This window comes from Orycteropus afer, unplaced genomic scaffold, assembly GCF_000298275.1.
Source record: "Orycteropus afer afer isolate SDZICR_OR568_19922 unplaced genomic scaffold, OryAfe1.0 scaffold00377, whole genome shotgun sequence".
Lineage (NCBI taxonomy): Eukaryota > Metazoa > Chordata > Mammalia > Tubulidentata > Orycteropodidae > Orycteropus > Orycteropus afer.
This window is the reverse complement of record NW_006921964.1, coordinates 2,282,364-2,304,811: the sequence shown is the minus strand read 5'-3', so window position 1 is coordinate 2,304,811 and position 22,448 is coordinate 2,282,364. Positions and strand designations below refer to the sequence as shown.

The following is a 22,448-nucleotide window of genomic DNA, read 5'->3' as shown; positions in this document are numbered from 1 at the left end:
GAAATGCCATACCTTTTGCCACAATGTTTGTACCATTTTACAATGCCACCAGCAGTGCACAAGAGTTCCAATCTCTCCACAACCTCATCAGCATTTGTTATTTTCTGACCTGTTGAACTTTGCTATTATTGCTGGGGTGAGATGATATTTCATTGTTGTTTTGATTTGCATCTCTCTAATGATTAATGTAGGAGCTCTGGTAGCATAGTGCCTAAGGTACTTGACTGCTAACCAGAAGGCTGGTGGTTCAAACCTACAGGCCACTCCTCAGAAGGAAGATGGGGCAATCTACTTCTGTAGTGATACTGCCTAGGAAACCAAAGGAGGGGTTGCTATGAGTCAAGTCTGACTCGAGGGCACATAACAACAACCACAACAACAATGATTAATGTTATTTGTTGTTATGTGCCATCCAGTCGGACCTGACTCACAGCGACCCCTCCTTGGATTTCCAAGGCACCATCACTACGGAAGTAGATTGCCCAATCTTCCTTCCAAGGAGTGGCCGGTGGGTTTGAACCACTAGCCTTCTGGTTAGCAGTCAAATGCCTTAGGCACTATGCTACCAAACCTCCTAGCCACTCCTCGGAAGGAAGATGGGGCAATCTACTTCCGTAGTGATACTGCCTTGGATACCCAAGAAAGGGTCGCTATGAGTCGGGTCCAACTGGACGGCACATAACAGACAACAACAACAATGATTAATGATCATGAGCAATTTCTCATGTGTTTGTTGGCTGCCTGTATATCATCTTTGATGAGTGTCCATTCAAGTCTTTTGCCCATTTGTGAATTGGGTTATTTGTCTTTTGGGGATTGAGGTGTTGAAGTTTTCTATAGACTTTGGAGATAAGTCCTTTATCAGATATGTCATAGGCAAATATTTTCTCCCAATCTGTAGGTTCTCTTTTTATCCTTTTGACAGTCTTTCAATACACATAAAAATTTAATTTTTAAAAGGTCCTAATCATCTAGCTTCTCTTCTATCTCCTGCACATTCTGGATTATGCTTGATAGTCTATTTATGCCTTAAATTAGGGCTCCCAGATTTGCCCCTATTTTATCTTTGATGAATTTTATAGTTTGGGGTTTTACATTTAAGCCTTTGATCCAGCTTGAGTTTGTTTTTGTGTCTGGGGTGAGGTATGGATCTTGTTTCATCTTTCTGCAGGTGGATATGCAGTTTTGCCAGCACCATTTGTTAAAGAGGCTGTCTCTTTCCCATTGCATGGGTTTTGGACCTTTGTCAAAGATCAGTTGTCCATAGATGGATGGGTCTATATCTGGACTTTTGATTCTGTTTCATTGGTCTATGTGTCTATCATTGTACCAATACCATGCTGTTTTGACTACTGTAGCTGTATAGTAATTCTTAAGATCTGGGAGTGTGAGACCTCTCACTTTGTTTTTCTTCTTCAGAAGGGCTCTGCTTATCTGAGGTATCTTTCCTTTCCATATGAAATTAGTAATTGGTTTTTCCACATCCTTAAAAAATTTTGTTGGAATCTGGATCACGATTGCGTTAAATGTGTAGATTGCTTTAGGTAGTATTGACATTTTCACAATATTCAGTGTACCTATCTATGAACAAGGTAGGTTCTTCCATTTATGTAGTGTCCTTGTTGTCTTTTGTATCAGTGTTTTATAGTTTTCTTTGTATAGGTCTTGTGTGTCTCTGATGAGATTTATTCCTAGATATTTTATCTTTTTAGTAGCTATTGTAAATGGTATTGTTTCCATTATTTCTTTATCAGAGGACTCTTTGTTGATATAGAGGAATCCAACTGATTTTTGTATGTTGACCTAGTATCCTGCCACTTTGCTGAACCTCTCTATTAGTTCTGAAATTTTGTTTGCCAAACTATGAGAGGGTCATTAACACTTGCATGAAGGAAAAATAAATAAAAGTTATGCCTTTGTTAAATGTCTTGTTTGAACCAAGAGATCAAGAGCCTGCCCTCATTTACATCAACCCTGGGCCATCAGTCTTTGCTCTTGACTCATTCTGCCCAGAACATCCTCCTCCTCCCACTTCCTTTCATTTCTGACATCTGCTTCATCTCACCCTCAGTTACAGATCCTGTCTCTCCATCCCCTGTCCCATGGAGCTGGCCTTCTTCCCCTGACCACAGCCTCTCCTTGGGCATCTCGGCCACAGCTCTGCCCTGATGAGGACCAGTCAGGCTCTTCTAGTTCACATGATAGGAGCCCAACTCAACTGGCTTGGGCAGAAGAGGAGGTGTGTGGGCTCTTGTGCCTACAACCCCCTGCCAGGTGCTGGGAATGCTTCCTTTTTGTGCTCTGACCCAGTTTCAGCTCTGCTGCCTCTGGGGGCTCCACCCTCGGAGAGCTCTTCCAAAAGGATGTCAACTGCTCTCAGACCTCATTCCACCATCTCAGTAAACCCTGCAGAAAGACACTTCCTGTTCTCGGGCAGTCCAAAAACAGCTCGGGATTCTGATTGACTTGGCTGGATCCCATGCACACCCCTAGATCTCTCACCGCAGCCTCTCCTGGCAGCCCAGAACCAGGACAGGGTCAATCCCATTCAAACAGTAGGGCTGGAGAATGCAGAGAGCCAGTTTCCCAAAGAGAAATGACCCACTCCAAAGACTAAGTGAGCCAAAAAGACACATGTTCACAGCTACACAAGGCTGTAAGTTGTCTGTGGCACCTTTCGAGGGCCCCTCTGAGTCTGGACCACCAAACACAGAGATCGCATATGGGAGGTGTTCAGCATAGGTGTGTGGAGTGGCATGAGTGGAAAGGCAAGATGCATCTAAGAGATGTTATTTGGATGCCAAAGTGTAAGGCTTTCTGAGACCTCTGTGGGAGCCAGGCAGAAAATAATCCATCAGTGCAGGCCATGGAAGACAAAATATCCCAACCTGGGATTGTCGAGTCTTGTGATTTTTCTGTTTTTGACAAGCTGAAAATCTGGACCCATGTGTGAAATCTCCTAATATTTAAATCCTGACAACTAATTAAAAGTTTGTTAAACAATGTGCAGGCCAAATTTTGGTGGGCCAGGATTCAGTGCCTGGGACAGCTCTGTTTATGAGAGTCAGTGTCTGAAATAAGAACCCAAGAAGAAAGCAGAAGCTTAATGTGGGGGATCTTCACAGGACAAGAAGGCCTGTCACTCTTACCAGCCCACCCCCACCTCAGAAGGCTCTTTGGAGCGGCTCTCACATTCTCCACCTCAAATCAAGCCGATTCCCCAGAATGCCACTCAGCCCCGGCCAGGCGGAACTGATTCTGTATCTCGGAGCTGCTAACGAGATCTTGACTGGAGCCAGGGCTTAAACATTCTTCACAGTGGGTTATTGGCTCTTGATTTGCTGGACGCATTCAGCTGAGTCACCATCTCCAAACAATATGAGAAATAAAACTCGGCATGCTCAGGCACTGTCAGGCGCCTCCAGGCCCACAGGAGCAATTACACGGGCAGCCCTCCCCCCTCAAAGCAGCCCAACACCAGCTGAGGGTCTTGCTTAGAAAGGAAGGGGAATAGCCCCCTCCTTGGAAAAGTGGCTAGGGCCAGGCCCTGAATAGGAAGGAAGTGTTATAGAATGTTCCACATTACAAGTGGAGGAAACTGAAGCAGAGAGAGTAAGCGACCCTGCAAAGGTCGCAGGCAAGAAAGTGGCAGAGTTGGGCTGGGAACTGGGTTGTTTACTCCTTGCTCAACATTCTGGACTCCACCCAGCCATAATGCCCGGGGCTGTGTCCATCTCCTTCATTCAGTCCCTGTGGCGCAGCACCTACCCCGATCCAAAGGTCCTATCCTATTTGAAAGGTATTGCTGTGAGTCATGGAGGCATAATGGTTAAAGATCTAGACTCTGGAGTTAGGCTGCCTGGATTCAAGTCCCACCCTGCCATGCATTTGGCTGTGTGACCTCCCTATTCCTCAGTTTCCCCATCTGTGAAGTAGGCATATTGATACTTATGTGGAGTGTTTAGAATGCTGCCTGCACACATCGTTATCTACCACGACTATCATAATGCCCCTGGATAACAACCAACCAACCAACCACTGTCAGCCTCCAATGCACAAACCTGATGGATGACCATGACTTGTCAGCTCCCATTCACACTGGTGTTGCTGGGTGCAACAGTGCAGAGCTGCCCTTCCCCTCCCCTGCCCCCTCTGGGTCATCCTGAGAGGGTGTGGAGTCTGCTCACAGCCCAAGCCCCAGATTCACTGGGATCTGGCCTAACTCCAGCTCTGCTTCCAAAGGACTCTGACCTTGGGACAAGCAACCAGGGCCTGGGTTTCCTCAGATTAGATAAGAATCTTGTAGGGCAATTAATAGAACCTTAGCAGAATTACTCATTACCACAGGTATGGAACTGCCACGTGAATGACCTACAAATGTGAACTGAGACCCACTGGCTCTGAAGTTGAGACAGCCCTCTGAGTCAAGGATCACAAAAGAGCCTTCCGCTATCCTTGGCCTGGGCAGAGCAGGAAGTACTAAAGTTCCCATCTCCAGGGGCATGGGGTGCTGAGGCCCACCCTAAGGTACACTCTGATTTGCAGTTCTGGCGTCTGGGGAATGTGGGTCTGTCTCTGGCCAGTCCTGCACAAAGCCGTTGTTGTTGTTGTTGTTATGTGCCATCGAGTCGGCCCCGACTCATAGCGACCCCTTCTTGGGTTTCCGAAGCAGTATCGCTACGGAAGTAGATTGCCCCATCTTCCTTCCGAGGAGTGGCTGCTGGGTTTGAAGCGCCAGCCTTCTGGTTAGCAGTCAAGTGCCTTAGCCACTATGCTACCAGAGCTCCTGCGCAAAGCCGTGGAAAGACCAAATGGCCACTCAGGCTCCCAGCCTTGGTGGTTAAGTGCATTTCTTGGGACTCAGTGACTGAGGGGCTGTCTGATCTGAGGCTGTCTTTTCTCAAGGATTCTATTACAATGAAAGGGAGAGCAAATACTGAGGGATAGCCATTAGTCTCTGCCAAAAGACTGACTAAACAAATTAAAACTTTGTGCTTCAGCAATTCCACTTGCGTAAGTTACCAAAAGCGTATTTTTAAGGCTATTTGTCACTGTGTGATAGTTCAGTTTGTGTGTCAACTCAGCTGGGCCTGGTTGAGTGGCTGGGCAGCTGGTAGTAGTTAATCTCCATGAGGAGACTGACAATCAACTCCATGGTGGGATCTACCACAAGCAGCTGGGTAGCTGCCTTTGGGTATGTGGTCTGCTTCCTGTATATAAGGAGAAGCCTTTAGGTATGGTCTCTAGCCTATGGCATGCTTGGACCCTGCATGTAACCGTTGCTCAGCAGCCTACTATGCTCTGCCGACCTTGGGACTTACAATGGACTTAAGTTAATGGCCTGCCATGTGATTTGGTAACATCAGGACTGTACCTTTTTACTTGTCAACCTTGGGGCTTCTCAGCCTCAGCAGTCTGCAGCTGAGTGAAGAAATGCCTCTAGCTCCAGTGGGCCGGGAGCAGGAGGCAGAGCTGGACCCCAAGGTTGAGGGGCTTTCACCCAGCCCCTAGAGCCTGGCACTTTGAACTTGGACTTAAAGGCTCCAAATTGTAAGAATAAACTCCTGTTTGTTAAGGCCATCCCATTTGTGGTGTATTTCTTGTTAGAGCGGCACTAGGTAACCAGAACACACTGTATTGTTTCTTGCTGCAAAACATGTTGGAAACACTCTCAATGTCCACCATAAGATGACTGGTTAAACAAACTGCTACTTATCCTTATCCATAATGTGTGTAGCTATTGAAGTGTGAGGCAGTTTTTGCATCCTGATATGAAATGATGTCCAAGGTCAATTGGTGACAGAATCAAGTTACACAACACATATGTAAAAAATAGCAGTAATGCACATACATATGTGTAGACATACGCAGACTATCTATGGGAGGTTATGAAGATCCTGGCCTCAGTGGTGTTTCAGGGAAGGAGACAGGGAAACTAAAGGTCAAATTGAAGGTCTCCTGCATACCCCTTGTCCTGTATTGACTTTTTTTTTTTTAATTATGTACATATATTACCTATTTAAAAAAAAAAAAAAAAGCTTTTAAAACAGAACACAAAGTAGGCTTCTGCCCTCTACTTCTGTTGACATACCCTGCCATGTAGCTATCTCCTCAATGACCACACACTGTGCAGACCAAAGGTGACAATGTGACATCTTAGGCCAGAAAGGCCTTAAAAAAGTCTAGCATAGATCAAGGCTACTGATCCCAACTCTGGGATTGGATGTCAAACCCTCCCTTGGCCTGTTCTCAGCTGCTGAGAACCTTCACTGGCCACACGTACTATCTGTCCCTGCTCAGACAGCCCTACAGGCTGCCCTTCCCAGACAAAGTCTCCCCATAGTTGAGGCCCTAGCAAAGAGCACCACCCAGAAGCAGCCTTCCAGGGGCCAGCAACCCTCCCCACTCAGAAGTTCTGCTTACTGACTGTGCCCTACACTGCCCTCAACCCCCATCCAGGCTAGCCTGTGTTGTGGGAGCCAGCAGGGTCCTCAGCACTGAGCTAGGGCTCATGCCTACCAGTGGTCCCCTGGGCCCTGGATCCTTACCCTTTCATACAGAATAAGCTGTATTGGAACTAGTACCCTTGGTACCCTTCTAAGAAATAAGACTGGCCATACAGCAGGCCTCAGCCCCAACCCTCCGGATCCACAAGGCTCCACTGAGACCTCCTGTAGGTTCTGAATCATACTTGGTTATATCCCTGTCACATCCTCCTCTCTGACAATTAAAAAAAAGAAAAAAGTAGATGATTTTGACTCATGGCAATCTCATGTGTGTCAAAGTAGAACTCGCTCCATAGGGTTTTCAATGGCTTTTTTCAGAAGATTCCCAGGCCTTCCTTCCAAGGCCCTTCTGGGTGGACTCAAACCTCCTACTTTTCAGTTAGCCATCAAGTGCATTACCTGTTTGCACTACCCAGGGACTCCTCTCTCTGGCAACAAGAATTACATAATTACCAGCAACTCCCTTTTCACTTTGGACACCAGGAAACTCAAAGTCAAACTTAGGTACAACCTCAACAACATGGATATGTATAACTTTCCTCCTCTATTTGTATTTTACAGATCCCAATGCTTTATTTCCATTTATGCCTATTTAGTTCATCTTATTATAGATATCACTCCCCAGCATCCTATCTGTTAAGTGTCTACTATGTCCCAAGAACTATTCTGGGGCTAAAAATAATAACCCAAAACCAAACCAAACTCACAGCTGTCAAATTGATTCTGATTCATAGCAATCAATCCCTATTGGGTTTCCAAGGCTGTAAATCTTTACAGAAGTAGACTGCCTCATCTTTCTTCGTGGAGCAACTGGTAGGTTCGAACCATCCAACCTTCGGGTTAGCAGGCAAATGCCTTAACCACTGCACCACCAGAGCTCCTTAAAAGTAGTATTAATAGCTATCATTTGTTTCTTTACCATACATTAGTCATTTATACTTATATTCTAACCCTTACAGAAATCCCTGCAAGATCAGCACTCATATCCCCATTTCATATACGGCAAAATGAGCTTAGGGAGGGGATAGCCTGGCCCAGCTTGAAGATTATAAGCAGTAGAGAAAGGACAGGCCCAGCTCAGCTCATTCCAAAACCCATGCTCTTTAACAGAGAGGGGATAGAACTACAGCTTATAAAACTCATTCTTGGTCCATGTCTGTCTCCTGCTTGCACACAGGCCCTGAGGACAGGGGTGGCTAGACCTTTTTCTTTCTACTTCCCAGCAGCACCCCCAGAGCCACACACCAGCCGATTCCTTGGTTAAACAAAGGAAATGATGCGAGCCTTCCCCAGCACTTCGTCCAAGGGTCCTGCAGGGCCTCAGGCTCCTGAAGGATCAGCCAAGCATTCCTGTACAACCTCCACATTGACATCTTCTGCTCCTTTTTCTTTTTATTAAAAAATAGATCAAGAAAATATACACACTTCAGCCCATCACCATGGTGGCTCTGAGAAGACCAGAGCCCACAGGGATGGAGGTAGAGAGTGACAAGGACCAGACTAGCCAGGGGTGCCAAGGCTTTGGAGAAAGGAGGTGCCCTCAGCCAGATGAGCCAGGCCTACTAGCCCTAAGGAGTCCACGCCTGGGGCCAAACACTGAGCAGGGTGAGGGTAGGTAGAAGGGGAGCAGGGTCCCAGGTGGCCAAGGAGAGCAGGGGGCCAGGAGGGCAGGACGAGACCTCCAGACCAGAGAGAAGGAGACCTGGAACAGAGTTCCCACCCAAAGAAGGTTCTGGCCTTGTTCTCTTCCACTCTGTATTCTGCTCCCAAGCTTCCTCTCCAGTCTGGCCTCCCCAGGCCCCTGCAGGTCCTCTGCCCAGGAGCCTCCTCAGACATTGAGAGCCTTCCAGTGCTCACTGTCTGTGCTGTTAATACTGCCTGTGTGGCACGGCATGGAGGCGATGTCATCCAGGTAGGCAACACCTCCTGCTGAGTCGAACTGTGTGCTCGAGTAGCAGGCCGCAGAGGCTCCCATGGCTCCCGCGGCCTCCAGGCCCTCCCGCCGGGCCACTGCATAGGGCTGGGGCAGGTGCATGTCCGGTTCCTCCGCCTCATCCACTTGGCATTTGTACGAAAAGAGGATCTTGGGCTCTGAGCTGGTAGAGAAGAGAGAAGCAGAGGCACCCTCACTGTGTGGCTCAGGAAAGGCCTCCCTCCTTCAACAAAGAGGCCATCAGGTATGGCAGGAAGTGTGGTAACAGGTATCTGAACACCCACCCTAAGAGGTCCCACATCTCTTGGACTCTGGAGTCAAACAGCCCCTCCTCCTCCTCCTAGCTGTGTGAGCTTGGGCACGAGGTTTCTGTGTCATCTAATGCCCACTGCAACCTCATTGTAGAGGATGAACAGAAATAAATTAGGAGCCTTAACCAGTTCCTGGCACAAAATGCTCAGTAAACATTGGCTGTGATCTCATCCCTGCCCCTGTGACCCCTGTAGCACTTATTATCATGCACTTCAGCTTAGCCTGCCACTCAATCCTCAGGACAGCTCTTTGAAGAAGGGGTTGTTGTACCTATTTTACAAACTGGAGCCTGAGGCCCAGGGAGATCACTGTGTATGCAAGGTCACACAGAGCTCAGAGATAGGGCCAGGGTTCAGTTCTCATTCTGGAGTTTGTGCTGACCCGTCTCCAATACCCTCTTCCATCTTACCCACGCAGGAAGCAGGTCCCCCACTACCCTGAGACCTGGCAGTGAGGAACTTCAGAGTCTGATCCTAAGGCCACATATCCTTAGCATCTTTCTCCTTGACACTCCCCCAAAACACAAATGCACAAGAGTATGCCCCACCCATATACTCAAATGCACATGGACTTTCCACCCCAACTTGCTTATCTGCCTGCCACCTCAGTTGGAATACCAACTCCATGAGAGCAGGGATCTGTCTCTACTTGCTTCCTGCTGGGTCTTGTGCTGGGGCCACTGCCTGGCACCTAGTAGGTATTCAATGAATGCCTTCTTAATGAATGACTTAACACAGTGCTACTTGAAAACTAGAATGTGCAGAACAATGTGCAAAGCTGCTATTTCTTTGGTGGGGAAGGTGTAGGTGCGGGCATTATGTACATCTATATATGTGTATGTGCACACACATACATGCACATGCTCTGTCTGCCTTGTTCTGTGCCAACATTCCAACACATGCATGTGCACACTGTGCCCTGAAGAAAGTGTCACTCCACCAGTGGCCACACGGGGGTGCCCATGAACCTTGAGGCCAGGAGCCCAGCTGTGACCCCAGTTCCCAGCCCTGGTCCCTGACACCAGCACCCCATAAGGGACTAACCCAAAAAAGCCTCGGAGGAAGGTCACATAGATGAGTGGTGCAAACAAGCTGAAGTAGAGGAAGGTGGTGGCATCCACACAACTGAAAGGAGTGGAAGGAAGGAGGCTAGTCAGAGTTGGTCAGGAAGCAGGGCCTTGCATCCTGGTCCCACCCAGACCCTCACTTCACTGTCCCCTCCCATCTCTACTTCCTACCATGCCCCTATCCCAGTCTCAATTTCACATCTGGATGCCCCAAGTCAGACTCAGTCACCCCACTGCCCTCATCCTGGCTTCACCCCTACAGGTTGATGGATGCCCCCTTCCCAGCCCCACCTACCAGAGCCCCTCAATGATGTCAGCGCAGAGCAGTGCACTACCCAGCCCCTGTAGCAGGTTGAGCAGCGCCAGGATGCCTGCATACACGTAGAAGCTCCTCCGTGCTGTAAAACCAAGGGTATGAGGTCCTGCCCTTACAGGAGGAGGCTCTGCCTCCCCAACCCGCCATTCATCATCCCCAATGTGAGACCTGGGACCCACCCACCACACAGTGGCCCAAACTGGGCCCCCAACCCTGCCCACAGCAGCTCACAAGGCAAGGAGATGCGGTCCTTCAGTGGCGTCTTGGGGAGGACAACTATCAGAAAGTAGACCTGTGGACACAAAGCAGGGCTAAGAAGGGTGTTGGGGAGTAATGGTCCAGACCCTAACCCTAAGCACACTGCCAAGGCATTGCCCCACCCACAGGCCCCAGTGATAACCCAGTGAAAATCCAAGGGCCCCAGGCCCAGACCCCAGCCTCCACCTCACCAGAAAGAAGAAGCAGGAGCTGACCAGCCAGAACTGGCGGCCACCATGCCCATAGATGTTAAAGTCCTCAGCTGAGAGATGGGCATCAGGATACAGGATTTCCAGGGTTCCCTACATGACCAGGCAGGAAGAGAGGGAGGAGGACGAGGGTCTCACCAGGTCCCACCACCTGGAAAGCCTTCCCCTGATCTAAAGCCCACCAGCTCTCCTTCCCACCACACCCAAGCCTCTCAGCCTAGCCTTTGAGGCTCAGGGCACCTCAGAGTTATCTGCCCCAGCCTACTTTCTGGCCATGCCCTGACCACCTAACTCAGTGTCCAGAGCCAGCCCAGCCTTGGTTTAAGTCTCGTGTGGCTGGGAAAAGAAAAGGGGCAGAGATGGGTGAGGTGTGGTCCCTGCCCCAACTGAGAAGGGGCCACTAGACCCACGTTTCTGTGTCTAGCCTGCAGACCTGCATTTTCACCACATGGGCTGCTGGCGAAATAGCTGGTTCTTGAACCCCAGTGACCGTCTGAGCTAGAATCTCTGGGAGAGGCCTGAGAGCCTTCCTTGTTAACAAGCACCCAGGGTATTTCTTACGTGCATTTCAAGCTTGAGGTTTAAAGCCCTCTCTGTCCCACAGCCTTAGTCAGGAAGCCCCCTTACCTGGGTGACAGAGTAGGCTAGGGACAGCACGGTGGTGATGGCCAGCACCCGCTTGATGCTTGATTTACTCTCCAAGTGGCCTGGAAAAACATGCAGATCTGTCAGTGGGAGCTAGCTCAAGTGATGATATCAGGGTCAACCCCCAGCCAGGGAGGGGAGGGGAGGGCATTGGCCTCAGCTCCAGAGCCCCAGGGGCACACGCACCAAAGGCCAGGCCCAGGATGACCACACTCAGCTCGATAGCCAACAGGAAGAAGCGAGTAATCTCCCACAGGATCTGGACATAGAGGGGGCAGAACATCAGCCTGAGTGCTTAGTCACAAACTCCCTGCATCCAGCACCCCTATCCTCCCCATCAGCGGGCCCAGACACACCTTGTCAGCAACAGTAGCAGCATCTGAGGTGCTGACCGTCATGGACACCACAGCCCGGGCAATGCCTACCAGTGCCACCACAAACACCTGGTTGGGGCGAGGGAGGGAATGGAGGAGCGGAGTTGGGGACCAAGATCCCGTGGATACTGCAGACACACACACACACACACACATGCCCTACACCTGCAGGAGACTCTGAATCCTCCAGGAGGGAAGATTTCAAACTAAACAGGATTATCACCAAGAAGAGAGATGGGTGGGGATCAGGAGGCAGGCCTAGGACTTCAAGAGGTGGGGCACCCACAGCAGGAAGACCCACAATGCTGCAAGACCTCAGCCTGACCTGGCCTTGCCCTCTCTGGCCCTCAGTTTCCTGGATAGCACTGATGTCCAACCCTTGAAACAAAACAGGAGTCAAACTGGTTAGGAGAATTGGACATGTTGGCACCAAACTGCCCAGGTTTGAATTCCAGCTCGGTTGCTTCCTGGTTCTATGGCCTCAGGTGAATAACTGCACTTCTGTGCCTCAATTTCCTCAAGTACAAAATGGTGGTTGTTGGAAAGATCAAATGGGTTAATATATGCAGCAGAAGAGTGCTGTCCTCTGGTAAGGACTAATCACATGGAAACAGTATTATCATTCACAGTTTTAATTCCAAGATACACTGGGTTCAGGAAAAGGTGGCTACTAAAAAGAGGCTTCAAAGACACTGTAGTAAGTTGCAGGTATCAGGTTTTACAAAAGCAAAAAGCACAGGATTTTGTCTGTGTGGTGCAGGGTGAGGCTGACCCCATCACTCTTAGGGACAGGCCTGTGACCCTGGGCTAGCTAGTTAATGCATGTCATTCCCTTAGCCTCAAGACATCTCAGAGATGGAGAGGGACTCAGAAGAGTCTAGGGAAAATCAGACCCAAGACATCTGGTACAGTCCTGTCCTGGGGAAAGGAGCCAGGTCGCTAGGGCTGCTTTGCCGCCTTGAGGATGAAGCCCGACAGAGAGAAGCTAAGCTGAGGGGCAGACAGAGACGGAAAAGCCTCAGTGAGCTGAATCCACCCAGGCCTGAAGACCTGGGACTTCTCAGTTCCCAAATCAACACCCTCCTTCTGACGCCTGTGATTTAAATTGGGTTTTCGATACATACAAATGTAAGAGCACAGATTCATACATGTGCCAGCCCTTTGCCATGAAAGCAGGGTCCAAGCCCTGGAGAGGCCACCTCCACTCAGTAGGGAAGGCTGCAGAAAGCAACAATGCCAGGTTTCCATTGAGCTGGAGTTCTGCCTGCTGTCTCATTGGTATTCACAACAATGCCATGGCCAAAGCACATTCATTCATTACACAGGAGGGCATTGAGGCCCAGAGAGGCCAAGCCACTGGTCCAGAGTCACGCAGCTCTTTAGGAGCAGAACCCCAAGAATAAGCAGCTGGGTAGCACAGACTCCTCTGGACATGCCATAAGTTCCTGGAAATTAGTCCTGGGTCCCTTCTCCCTACCTCCTCCCCCAGAAAGGACAATAGCCTAGTGTACAGTGGGTGCATGATATCTGTTAAATAAATACATGAGTAAATGAGCAGCGAGGCAGCAGAAGAGAAGCAGGGCGTCGGTTCCCATCCCTGCCCCTCCACCAGCCCACAGGAGGGAGAGGAGTTTCAGTGGATCACAGCTTCCAAGGTCCCCATACCCCCTCACCTGCCTCTTAGTCTGACTGCTGTCCACTCTTCTGACCTGGGAAGTTCTGAACCAGACCACAAAGAGAGGTCTGTGGGAGCCACATAGCTCTCAGGGGATGGTTCTCAAGGGTCACAGAGAGGCCTGTGGTCAGGCCCTCCCCACCTAAGCAGGGAGGAAAGTCCTGAAGGAAGGGAACTGGACAGCTGGCACCTGAACCCACCCTCTCAAATGAGCCCTGACATCAACTCAGGCAGCATGCCACAAGACCACCAAGGAAAGAGGATGCAGACTCACCCAGAGGCAAGGCATCTATGCCAAAGAGGTCTCAGGAATGTGGGGATGGATGGAAGAGTGGATGAACGGATAGATGGGGACTACAGGGGTCTTTTTTCCCCATCCAGCATCCCTTCCCCTTTCCTCTAGGAAAAGTTTCCCAATTTTCTTTCAGGGACCACCTCCCCTCCCACCCTTCAAGTCTGTGTGGTCTGGCCTAGCTGACCCACCCTCCAGCTCTGAAGCACCCCTTTCCCTCTAGCCCCAGCAACTCGTTCAGAGATGAGCAGGTGATCCAAGCCGGCTCAACCTGAGGGAACTCCAGGTCTACACTAGAACTATCAGGAGAGAGATTCTCTCTGCTGGAGTGTGTAGGGAGGCAGCATGTCAGCTCAAAGCTGCTCTTGGCCATATTTGACACTATATGCAGAGACTCCTCTGAGAGAAGGCCAGGGAAGAGCAGAAACCAGAGATGCAGAGAGACATAGTTCTGATGACATCATTTAATTGCTGGATCCCTCCATACCCGAGCTGGACTTTTTCATTACATTAATACTTTTTTTTTTTTTTTGCTTAATATAGTTGGAATTGAGTTTTCTGCTGCTGATTGGGGTAAACTCACCAGGATATAGAAGGTGATAAAAATGGGGCTGGAGGTGATGCGGATCTTGGCCCGAGCGAGTGGAAGCTTCCAGAGCAGGAAGATGAAGAAGAACACATTGGGTATGAGCAGGAGGAGGTCCCAGTATCGAACCCTAGCAGATGAGTATAGAGGCTGGCTCACCAGCGAGGTTGTGCATGCACACCACCCCCAACACATACACGCTGACCCTCTCTCTCTCTCTCTCTTTCACACACATGCACATACACACACACACCCTGGAAAAACCCACTCACACATAGCCAACCTGCCAACAGGGCTGTGACCCCTCACCTAGAGGTGCCAATATCTTCATAGAGTAGCAATAAGCAGTGATGAGGCATGCTGATGTTTGGCGCCAGGGGTGGGGGCAGCGTCGTGCTGCCATTGGACCAAATCACCTCCTCCCAGGTGTCCATCCTGCCAGCAGCCAGCCCTGGGGGAGTAAAAGGCTCTATGTTAGCAGTCCAAGAGCTATGTAACCCTTAGCCCTACTCTCCTGCCTCTGGTCTCAGGCTCCTAGAAGAAATCTGCTAAGAGGTTACATTCATGGGTCAGTGGACACTCTCTCCCATGCTTAACAACTGTGCCCACTGCCCCCCCTCCCAGGAGCTCAGCTCCTGCCTGCTCAGTGATGGGAAAGGTGAGGAGCTCCTGCACACATCACAACCCAATCCTTCAAATGGGGGCCAACTCCTCATCTCAGACTCTATCTGGTGACCCCAAATAATACCTACATGTACCAGGCACAGCAGCATGAGCTATTTGCCATCAGGGCCAGGGGTAGAAGGGCAGAGGAAAGGAATGACAAGCACAGGCTCTGGAGCCAGACCTGACCTCATATCCCAACCAGGTCTTACCACCTTAACCTCTCTGTGCCTCCATTTCCCCCTGTGGAATGGTAGCAACCACAGTGTCCACCTCCTTAGGTTGTGGTGAGGATGCAGTAAGACAACTGGTGTGAAATGTTCCAACCACATCGCTGTGCATTCCCAGTAACTGTCAGCTGTGGTTCCAGCCCCCATACGGACATGGAACTGACTCAGAGTGACCTACATGAGGTCACATGGCTGCTAAGTGGCACAGCTGGGCATCAAACACACCTCAGTTCAATCTTCAAGCTCTTATCTCTCTATGCTGCCACCCTGATAATGCAGACACAAAGGGAGGGGACATTGGGCTATGCCTGAAGGATGTCCAGGAGGTCTCCAAATGGAAATGGGAGGTGAGAGAGGAGGCAGGGCAGAAGGAGCTGGGAGCGCAAAGGCCGGCTCCTGGGCTGCAGTTGGAGCAGTTGGGGCTGAGCCCATGGGCCAAATGTCCACATGTGCCTCTACTCAGGCAAATGAGCACTCTACCTTCTATCTGAGAAGGTCAAGAGTCCAGCATGGAAGACAGAGCGCTGGCAGTGTGGTCTTGGGAAATGGAACATAGAGGCACCTTAGGATAGGGAGTGACGGAATGGCTAGAAATTCAAGACACAGGCTCCTGGGCCATAGAGGACTCTTATGGACAGCAGCAGAGGTGATATGCCCACCTGGCAGCAGCAGGGCTGAGGGGTGGGTAACTCAGGAGAAAGCACAGGCAAGGTGAGCCAGCATGACCCAGAGTGCCAGGACTTCTCAGGAGCAAATATATGACATGATGATTTGAACCAACAGGACCCGATGACCCTATGTCTCCACTCCCAACAGAAATGTGCATACAGGTGCACCAAAGACAGGTCCTGGGAGGTTCATACAGCACTAGGCTGGAAGCAGCCTGAATGCTCACCAGCAGCAGAATGCACCCCATAAATGATGGCATATTCATACGGTAGAATGATATGCAATCATAAAAAGAATGGATGACTATTGCACACAGCCTCAAGGGCAAATATCACAAATATGATGTTGAGTAAAGTGAGGCATGAGAGCAGGCATGCTGTATGAGTCACTGTACACAAGATTCAAAACCACAAATTGCTGTGTTGCTTGTGCTGTCATTAACTTTACACCTGAGCAATGGTACGGCTCACAACAAGGGCTGGAGGGATGTAGGGACAGTTTCTCTATATGTCCTAGCATTCAAATTGCTAGTGACACCACTGGCTCTTTAAGAGAGAGACAAGACTCAGAAGGAAGTAGACTAGAGACAGGTTAATTTCCCCTCCTCTCTAGCAGGCCATGTGCCATTTGCTCTTCATTGTCTAGTTTGGTCTTCATTCTCTAGTGCTGCTATACCAGAAATATCACAAGTTGATGGCTCTAACAGGAACTTATTCTTACAGTTTAGGAGGCTAGAAGTTCAAATTCAGAGTGCCAGCTCTAGGGGCTGGGTGAAGGCCCCTCAACCTTGGGCTTCAGCTTTGCCTCTTATTCCAGGCCCACTAGAGCTGAAGGCTTCTCTTAACTCATGCAGCTGCGGGCTGCTGAGGCTGACAAACCCAAAGTCAACAGGTAAAATGGCACAGTCACAAGATCAGCAGGCAATATAAGAGACCAAGACCCAGCCAAATGCAGCGTCCAGATATGTCAAAAGCTAGAGACCTTTCTCAAAGCCTCTCTTTCTATACTGGAAGCAAGCCACACCCCAAAGGCAGCTTCCTTTCCAGTGATCAACATCTCATAGCAGATTCCACCACAGAGATGATGACAATCTCATCATGGAGAATAACTACATCCAGCTGCCAAGCCACTCAGAACCACAGCCCAGCCAAGTTGACACACAACCTTAACTACCACAATGATCACGTCTCCATCTGTAAAGTGAAGACACAGCAACCACCTCCTCCAGGGTAACAGGAAATATTCAAGATGAAAATATATGCCTGGCACATAATAGCTCCAAAGAAAGAAGTTGGCTTCTTCCCTGTTCCCTCCTGATGGAAGAGGTGGCCAAACAGGTCCTCCTTGCAGTGAGGCATTCATTCATTCTCCCACTCACTCGGCTGGCATCCCTGAGCACCTATGATGAACAAGGCACAAGTCTAGATGCCAGGACACAGCAGGGAACAGGACAAACCAGGCCCTGCCCTCACAGGGCCTTCATTCTAGGGAAGGAAGGCTGACAATATGCATAAAAACCCATACGTTTAAAAAAAAAAAAAAAATAGTAGTAAGAAGGAAATAAAACAGAGGAGTGTAATAGAATGACAGGAAACACAACAGAGATGGTGGGAATCTCCCAACATCCTTCCATCCCTTTAGTAGCAAAACCCTTGGATTTTAGCTGGCGCATGGTTTCCCAAAACAATGCCTACTTTTCCCAGCCTCCCTTGTAGCTGGGTATTGCCACGTGACTGAGTTTTATCCAATGGGATGTAAGAAGAGTGAGGCTAGCCAATTTTAGGACATGCTTTTCTCTTTTTCCATTGGCTGAAATACAGACATGGTGATGGGAGCAGGAGCAGTCATCTTAGACTAGGAGAGATAAGCCACAGGTTGAGGATAAGAAAGCAATACAAAAAGTCTCTGGGCCCCTCCACGGTGACAGACAGAAACCTCCTATCTTGTTATCTTGGTCTTGTTTCAACAACTTAGCTTTAATCTCAGTGTACATAGGATACTGCTTTGGACTGGGTAGTCAGACAAGGCCTTCTGGCAAGGTGACATCTGAGATCTAAATAACTGAGGAACCAGCCTTGGGAAAATCTGGACAAAGAGCATTCCAGAGAGAAGACAGCAAATGCAAAGGCCCTGAGGTAGAATCAGGCTTGACCTGATTTTTACAGGGCAAAAAGCAGGTCAATGTGGCTGGAAATGAGATTCGGAAGGGCCAGGTCACAGGGGGCCATGTAAACACGTATAGTGTAAGATCATACTAAGCACGAGGAGAAGGGTGTTATGGGAAGGAAGGTGACAAGACCCAATTTACATGTGGAGAAGGTTGCCTGACTGCTGTGTGGGAGTATGTGTGGCCAGTGAGGAGCTCTTGTGACAGCCCAGGAGATGATAGTGGGTAGACTGGAGGCACCTTTGGGAGGGTCAGCCAACACGACCTGTTGATAGACCAAAAGTAAGGAAGAAGGGAAGAGGGTGACAAGGCATGGAGTGTGGCCCAAACCCCTGGATATTCACGCCCACTGCTGAGGCCTCCCCATCAGACACTGTCCCCTTTTCCCTTGCTAATAATCTGCTATCCTGTTCAAGGATCCCTCCATAAGACCCTATAATCAGGACAAGCTTCCCAGCCTCAGAGGCAAATCTCCATTTATGAAAGGGAGTGGTTTGGGGTAGGGCAGGTGGGGAGCAGTGCCATACCCTCAGCAGGGTCCTAGGTGCTGCAGTCCCAGTGACTATGGTGGGGCTGCTACAGAGTTTTTGTGCAGGGTCCAGGGTTGCCAAATGTCCTGCAATGTGTGGGACAGTCCACAAAATGAATCACCATCCTCCCAAAGTGCCAGCAGTGCCCCGCAAAGATGCTCTGTCACAGCCAAGAAGCATGGCTCACTCTCCTTGACGAGGGGTTAGTAAGGCCAGGAGAAAGTTTCCAACCAGGAGAAAGGCCCCCTTTCTACTCCTGGATGTGGCTGTTGAGGATGTGCTGTCTGGAACGGGGGCTGCCATCTCACATACACATGAAGACTTACTCTACTGAACATGGAGAAGTTAAAGGGTAGAGGAACAGCATCAGGTCTGGGCCAGAGCAGAACACCAGGGAGGCCAGGAGGGGCAGGGTGAGGGATGCAGCCCAAGCACCCAGCAGCCACCCTGGATCTAAGAGGTCCCTTGTGACCATGGAGATAAATAGGAGCTGTGAGCAAGGGGAGTAGGAGAAGCCAGGTAGACTATGGGGTATGGGAGATAGAGTGGACTTCTTTTGCTTTTGCCTGTCCAGCATCCACTCCTGACAGTTGCTGTTTTTCTGTAGGGGAGCCTCCCAACAGTACCATTTTCCTATAGGGGAACCTCAGCTCCCCCGGTTTCACCAGTGAGGTTTAAGAATGGCTAATTCCATCCCTTCTGCACTCCAGGGAATGTTTATGTGATCTAAGACTGGCCAATAGAGATGCTTCACTGCCCTGGCCAATGAATACTAGCTGAGATGTTTGTTTGAATTATTGTGAGCTCATTAAGTGCTGAGCTCACTAAGCCAGAGCTGTACCACTCCGATCCCACACGAGGAGAGCCCTCCTGAGACTAAAGTTAACACAGAGGAGAATAGAGCAGACAGATGGAGATAGTCCTGATGAACTTATATGTAAGCCCCTGGAACCAGCTACCTTTGGACTTTGTTGCTTACATCAATTTTACCCTGATTTCTCTAATTTACAATTAAAAAAAAAAAAAAAAACTTCCAGCTAAATCAGGTCATGGAGTTGGACAGACCAGGATTGCACTTCTGGCTCTGCCACGTATTTGCTGTGTGACCAAGGGTGAGTCATTTCACTTCTCTAACTGGGACAAGAACACCACCTAACAAGGTTGTTGTAAGTATCAAACAAAACTGGAAGTGTAATGTTCACAAAGCATCACACACACCAAGGCAGTTGTGGTTTTTCTTAACAAAGCAGGGCTGGGGGCTGAGATTTGGTCCACAAGTCTAAAGGCTCCTTTTGAAGCTGCAGTTGTGGTGGGGGTCTGAGATGAGGCAGGAGAATGGTCACAGATCCTGGCCTGTGTCTGGCCCTATGCTAAGCACTTGACAAGCAGTGTCTCCCTTAACCTCCATGACACTCTGGGGTAGGCACATCTACTATCCTCACTGTGGAGAGGCTCAGGAAGAGGGAACCATCTGCTGAGGTTCTGTCTCCAGAGCCCTGGCCCCCACAACTTGCTAGGTGTGCTTCTCTGGGCCTCAGTTTCTCTACCTGTGGAGTAAGGCATCAGCCTGAAAAGAGTCGTGCTTCTCAGACCTGAATGTGCACGGGTTCACTTGGGAACCATTACAATTCAGGCCTATATTTCTAACAAGCTCCCAGGTGACTCTGATGCTGCTGGTCTATGGACCATAACAGAGCTACCATTGTCAATGTTTATAAAACAGTTGAAGTAATAATAATAAATAAATAAATAACAAATACTTCCTATGTGCAGAGACAGTGCTAAGTGCTTCATGCATGGTAACTCACCTAATGAGCACACTAGCCTGCAGGTAAAGGCACTGATTACTGGCCCCATTTTACAGAAGAGAGGCACAAAGGGGTTAAGTTTCTGGCTTTCTCTGTTCTTAACTCTATTAGACAAATAGTCCTGTACACTCACATTCCCCATCCCCCTCCTCAGTGGTGTTCACTGCTTGTCCCTTGGATGAGCCCTTAGCCCAAGATAGGGACAGGGAAGTAAGTGGAGTTGGCAGGCTCAGGAAAAAAAAAGGGAAGGTGGGAGGGCTGACAAACATAGGGGGCAGGCAGGGATTGAGGCCAGCCTAAAGGGACAGCCAGCTGGAGATCAAGGTGGAGAACAAGGTGCCTCTAGGAGGAGGTGGCTGTGGGATGCTAGTGCCTACAGAGTAACCCCAGGGCTCTCTGGACAGGGAAACAGTTTCTTCATTCAGGAAGGAGACCCGACCTCATTAACAAAACAGAAGCCCACCTTCCACCCACTGTGCCATCTTCCTCTCCCTCTGTGGCCCATTTGTGGGACAGGATAACCTGTGGTTATGCACATGCTGGACCTGCTGTGGGCTCTGGGACAAGGGCTTTCCCTCTCTAGGCATCAGCTTCCCCATCTCTCATCTGTGCAATGGGCCTGACCAAAGCTGTCCCTGAGATCCTAGATGGGAAAACCCAGAGGGAGGCAGACAGCCCTAAGCAGAGGAGGTGGCTGTGCTTATTTATTATTGCCATAACCCCCCTCAGTGCTAATGACCTCTAGGAGAATTATGAGCTTTCATAATTTGAACCAAAACATAATGGGGAAGGCTCCATAGGACGGAAGCCAACTTCCCTTTGACTCTCCCCACCCCTGACCCTTCAGCCTTCCGGATGGGGTGGGAGGACACTGTCCTAGAAAGGCTGCTCCTTGTAAACCTCCAGTAGCATGGGCAGGGATCCCCCGGAGGAAGGGAAGTCCTGGGCCCACCCTTCAAGGCCCAGCTATGCATAGACTGACCAAGACCCTGCCTGAAGTAGACAGACTGTAAACAAGTAACCAACAAGCAGGGCCACTTTAAACAGAGGCTACATGCTGACAAGAAAGCACAGGGTAGACACATTCATTACTATGTGATATATTTGTTTTCATTAGCTTTTCCTCCCCACTGGAATAGAAATCTCACCAGTGTCTAGTTTTCTCACCATGCCTAGAACAGTGCTTTGTACATAGTAGGTCCTGTTAGGTATTTGTTAAAAATACTTGCTGAGTAATAAATACAGTGCTTAAAAAAGAAAGCATAGGGTGGGCTGGCCTCAAGATAATTAAAGGTTTCTCTGAGGAGGTGACAACAGAGCTGGGGCTGGAATGATGAGAAAAGACTGGAAATGAGCAGACTCAGGGAGCAGCATGCACTGAGGCAGGAGTAAGCTTAGCATGCTTGAAAACTGAAAGGTAAGCCATTGGCTGGAGAGTAAAGGAGTGAGGCAGACATGGGCAGGGGCATCTGTCTAAAGTGGGCCTGTTTGTTGACCAGGACCAGGACCCTGGTCAGTCTGAGCATAGCCTGACCCCTAGAACAGAGCCCTGGTACATAATAAGTTCTCAATAAAATGCTGTATAGTGAACAAATTAATCTGCAATTCAGGGCAGCCAAACCCTTCTGAAGAATGGGGGAAGGATCTTTTTGGGAGCAACCCACTGGCCCCTCCCCACTGCAGGACAAGTCTGAGCCTTCAAGATGGCTCTTCAGGAATAGCGAGGCCCAGGTAGAACTGTACATTCCAGCTTATAAACAACACTCTCCTATCCTTTGACGGCATGTAACGATAACAACCACCACCTATCCTTTGAGGCTGCTGGAGGCAGGCCTTGTCACCCCGAATACTGGTAGGGACACTGAGAGTAGGGCCTAGATCTCTCCCTGCATAGCCCAAGCTGCAGGTTCCAGAAGCCCGGCTCACCAACCACAGCCCAGATCCTGCTGCCCTGGAGAAAGCAAGCGCTGGGCTTTAGTGAGCTGTATGGGGGGCACTCCCCTCCCTAGACACGCGCCCCTGGGACCCTGGCTGCCAACTAAGGGCCCTTGAGCCCTGAGGAGAGGTCACTCCAGCAGAGAGGAAAGGGACACGGAGGATCTACCCAGCTGTGTGTAGCTCCCCACCAACCTAGGGGCTTTCGGTGCCGCTGCTGTGGGAGAGCCTAGATCCTCCGGTGGCTCAGAGCTCCCCAGCGGTGCCCCTGGGC

General features: G+C 49.6%; 1 protein-coding gene across 1 annotated transcript; it reads right to left on the bottom strand.

The window, feature by feature from the left end:
- Window positions 1–8,334: 8,334 nt before the first annotated feature.
- Window positions 8,335–14,648, bottom strand: TPRA1 (transmembrane protein adipocyte associated 1). Its single transcript, XM_042782579.1, has 10 exons — window positions 14,482–14,648; window positions 14,170–14,302; window positions 11,602–11,688; window positions 11,432–11,504; window positions 11,228–11,307; window positions 10,583–10,693; window positions 10,365–10,425; window positions 10,113–10,215; window positions 9,795–9,875; window positions 8,335–8,602 (listed from the first exon to the last, which is right to left on the bottom strand). Exons 1-10 carry the CDS (start codon window positions 14,604–14,606, stop codon window positions 8,335–8,337), a joined length of 1,122 nt encoding a protein of 373 aa, XP_042638513.1. The 5' UTR covers window positions 14,607–14,648.
- Between the last annotated feature and the right edge of the window lie 7,800 nt (window positions 14,649–22,448).

Bases quoted from the DNA above. Each gene is read 5' to 3' on its own strand.
- TPRA1 (XM_042782579.1), bottom strand. From the start codon at position 14,606: ATGGACACCTGGGAGGAGGTGATTTGGTCCAATGGCAGCACGACGCTG. The intron at 11,505-11,601 runs GTGTGTCTGGGC...CTCTATGTCCAG, and splicing joins CTGCTACTGTTGCTGACAAG to ATCCTGTGGGAGATTACTCG. The intron at 8,603-9,794 runs GTTAGTCCCTTA...CTTCTCTACCAG, and splicing joins TTCCTCCGAGGCTTTTTTGG to CTCAGAGCCCAAGATCCTCT.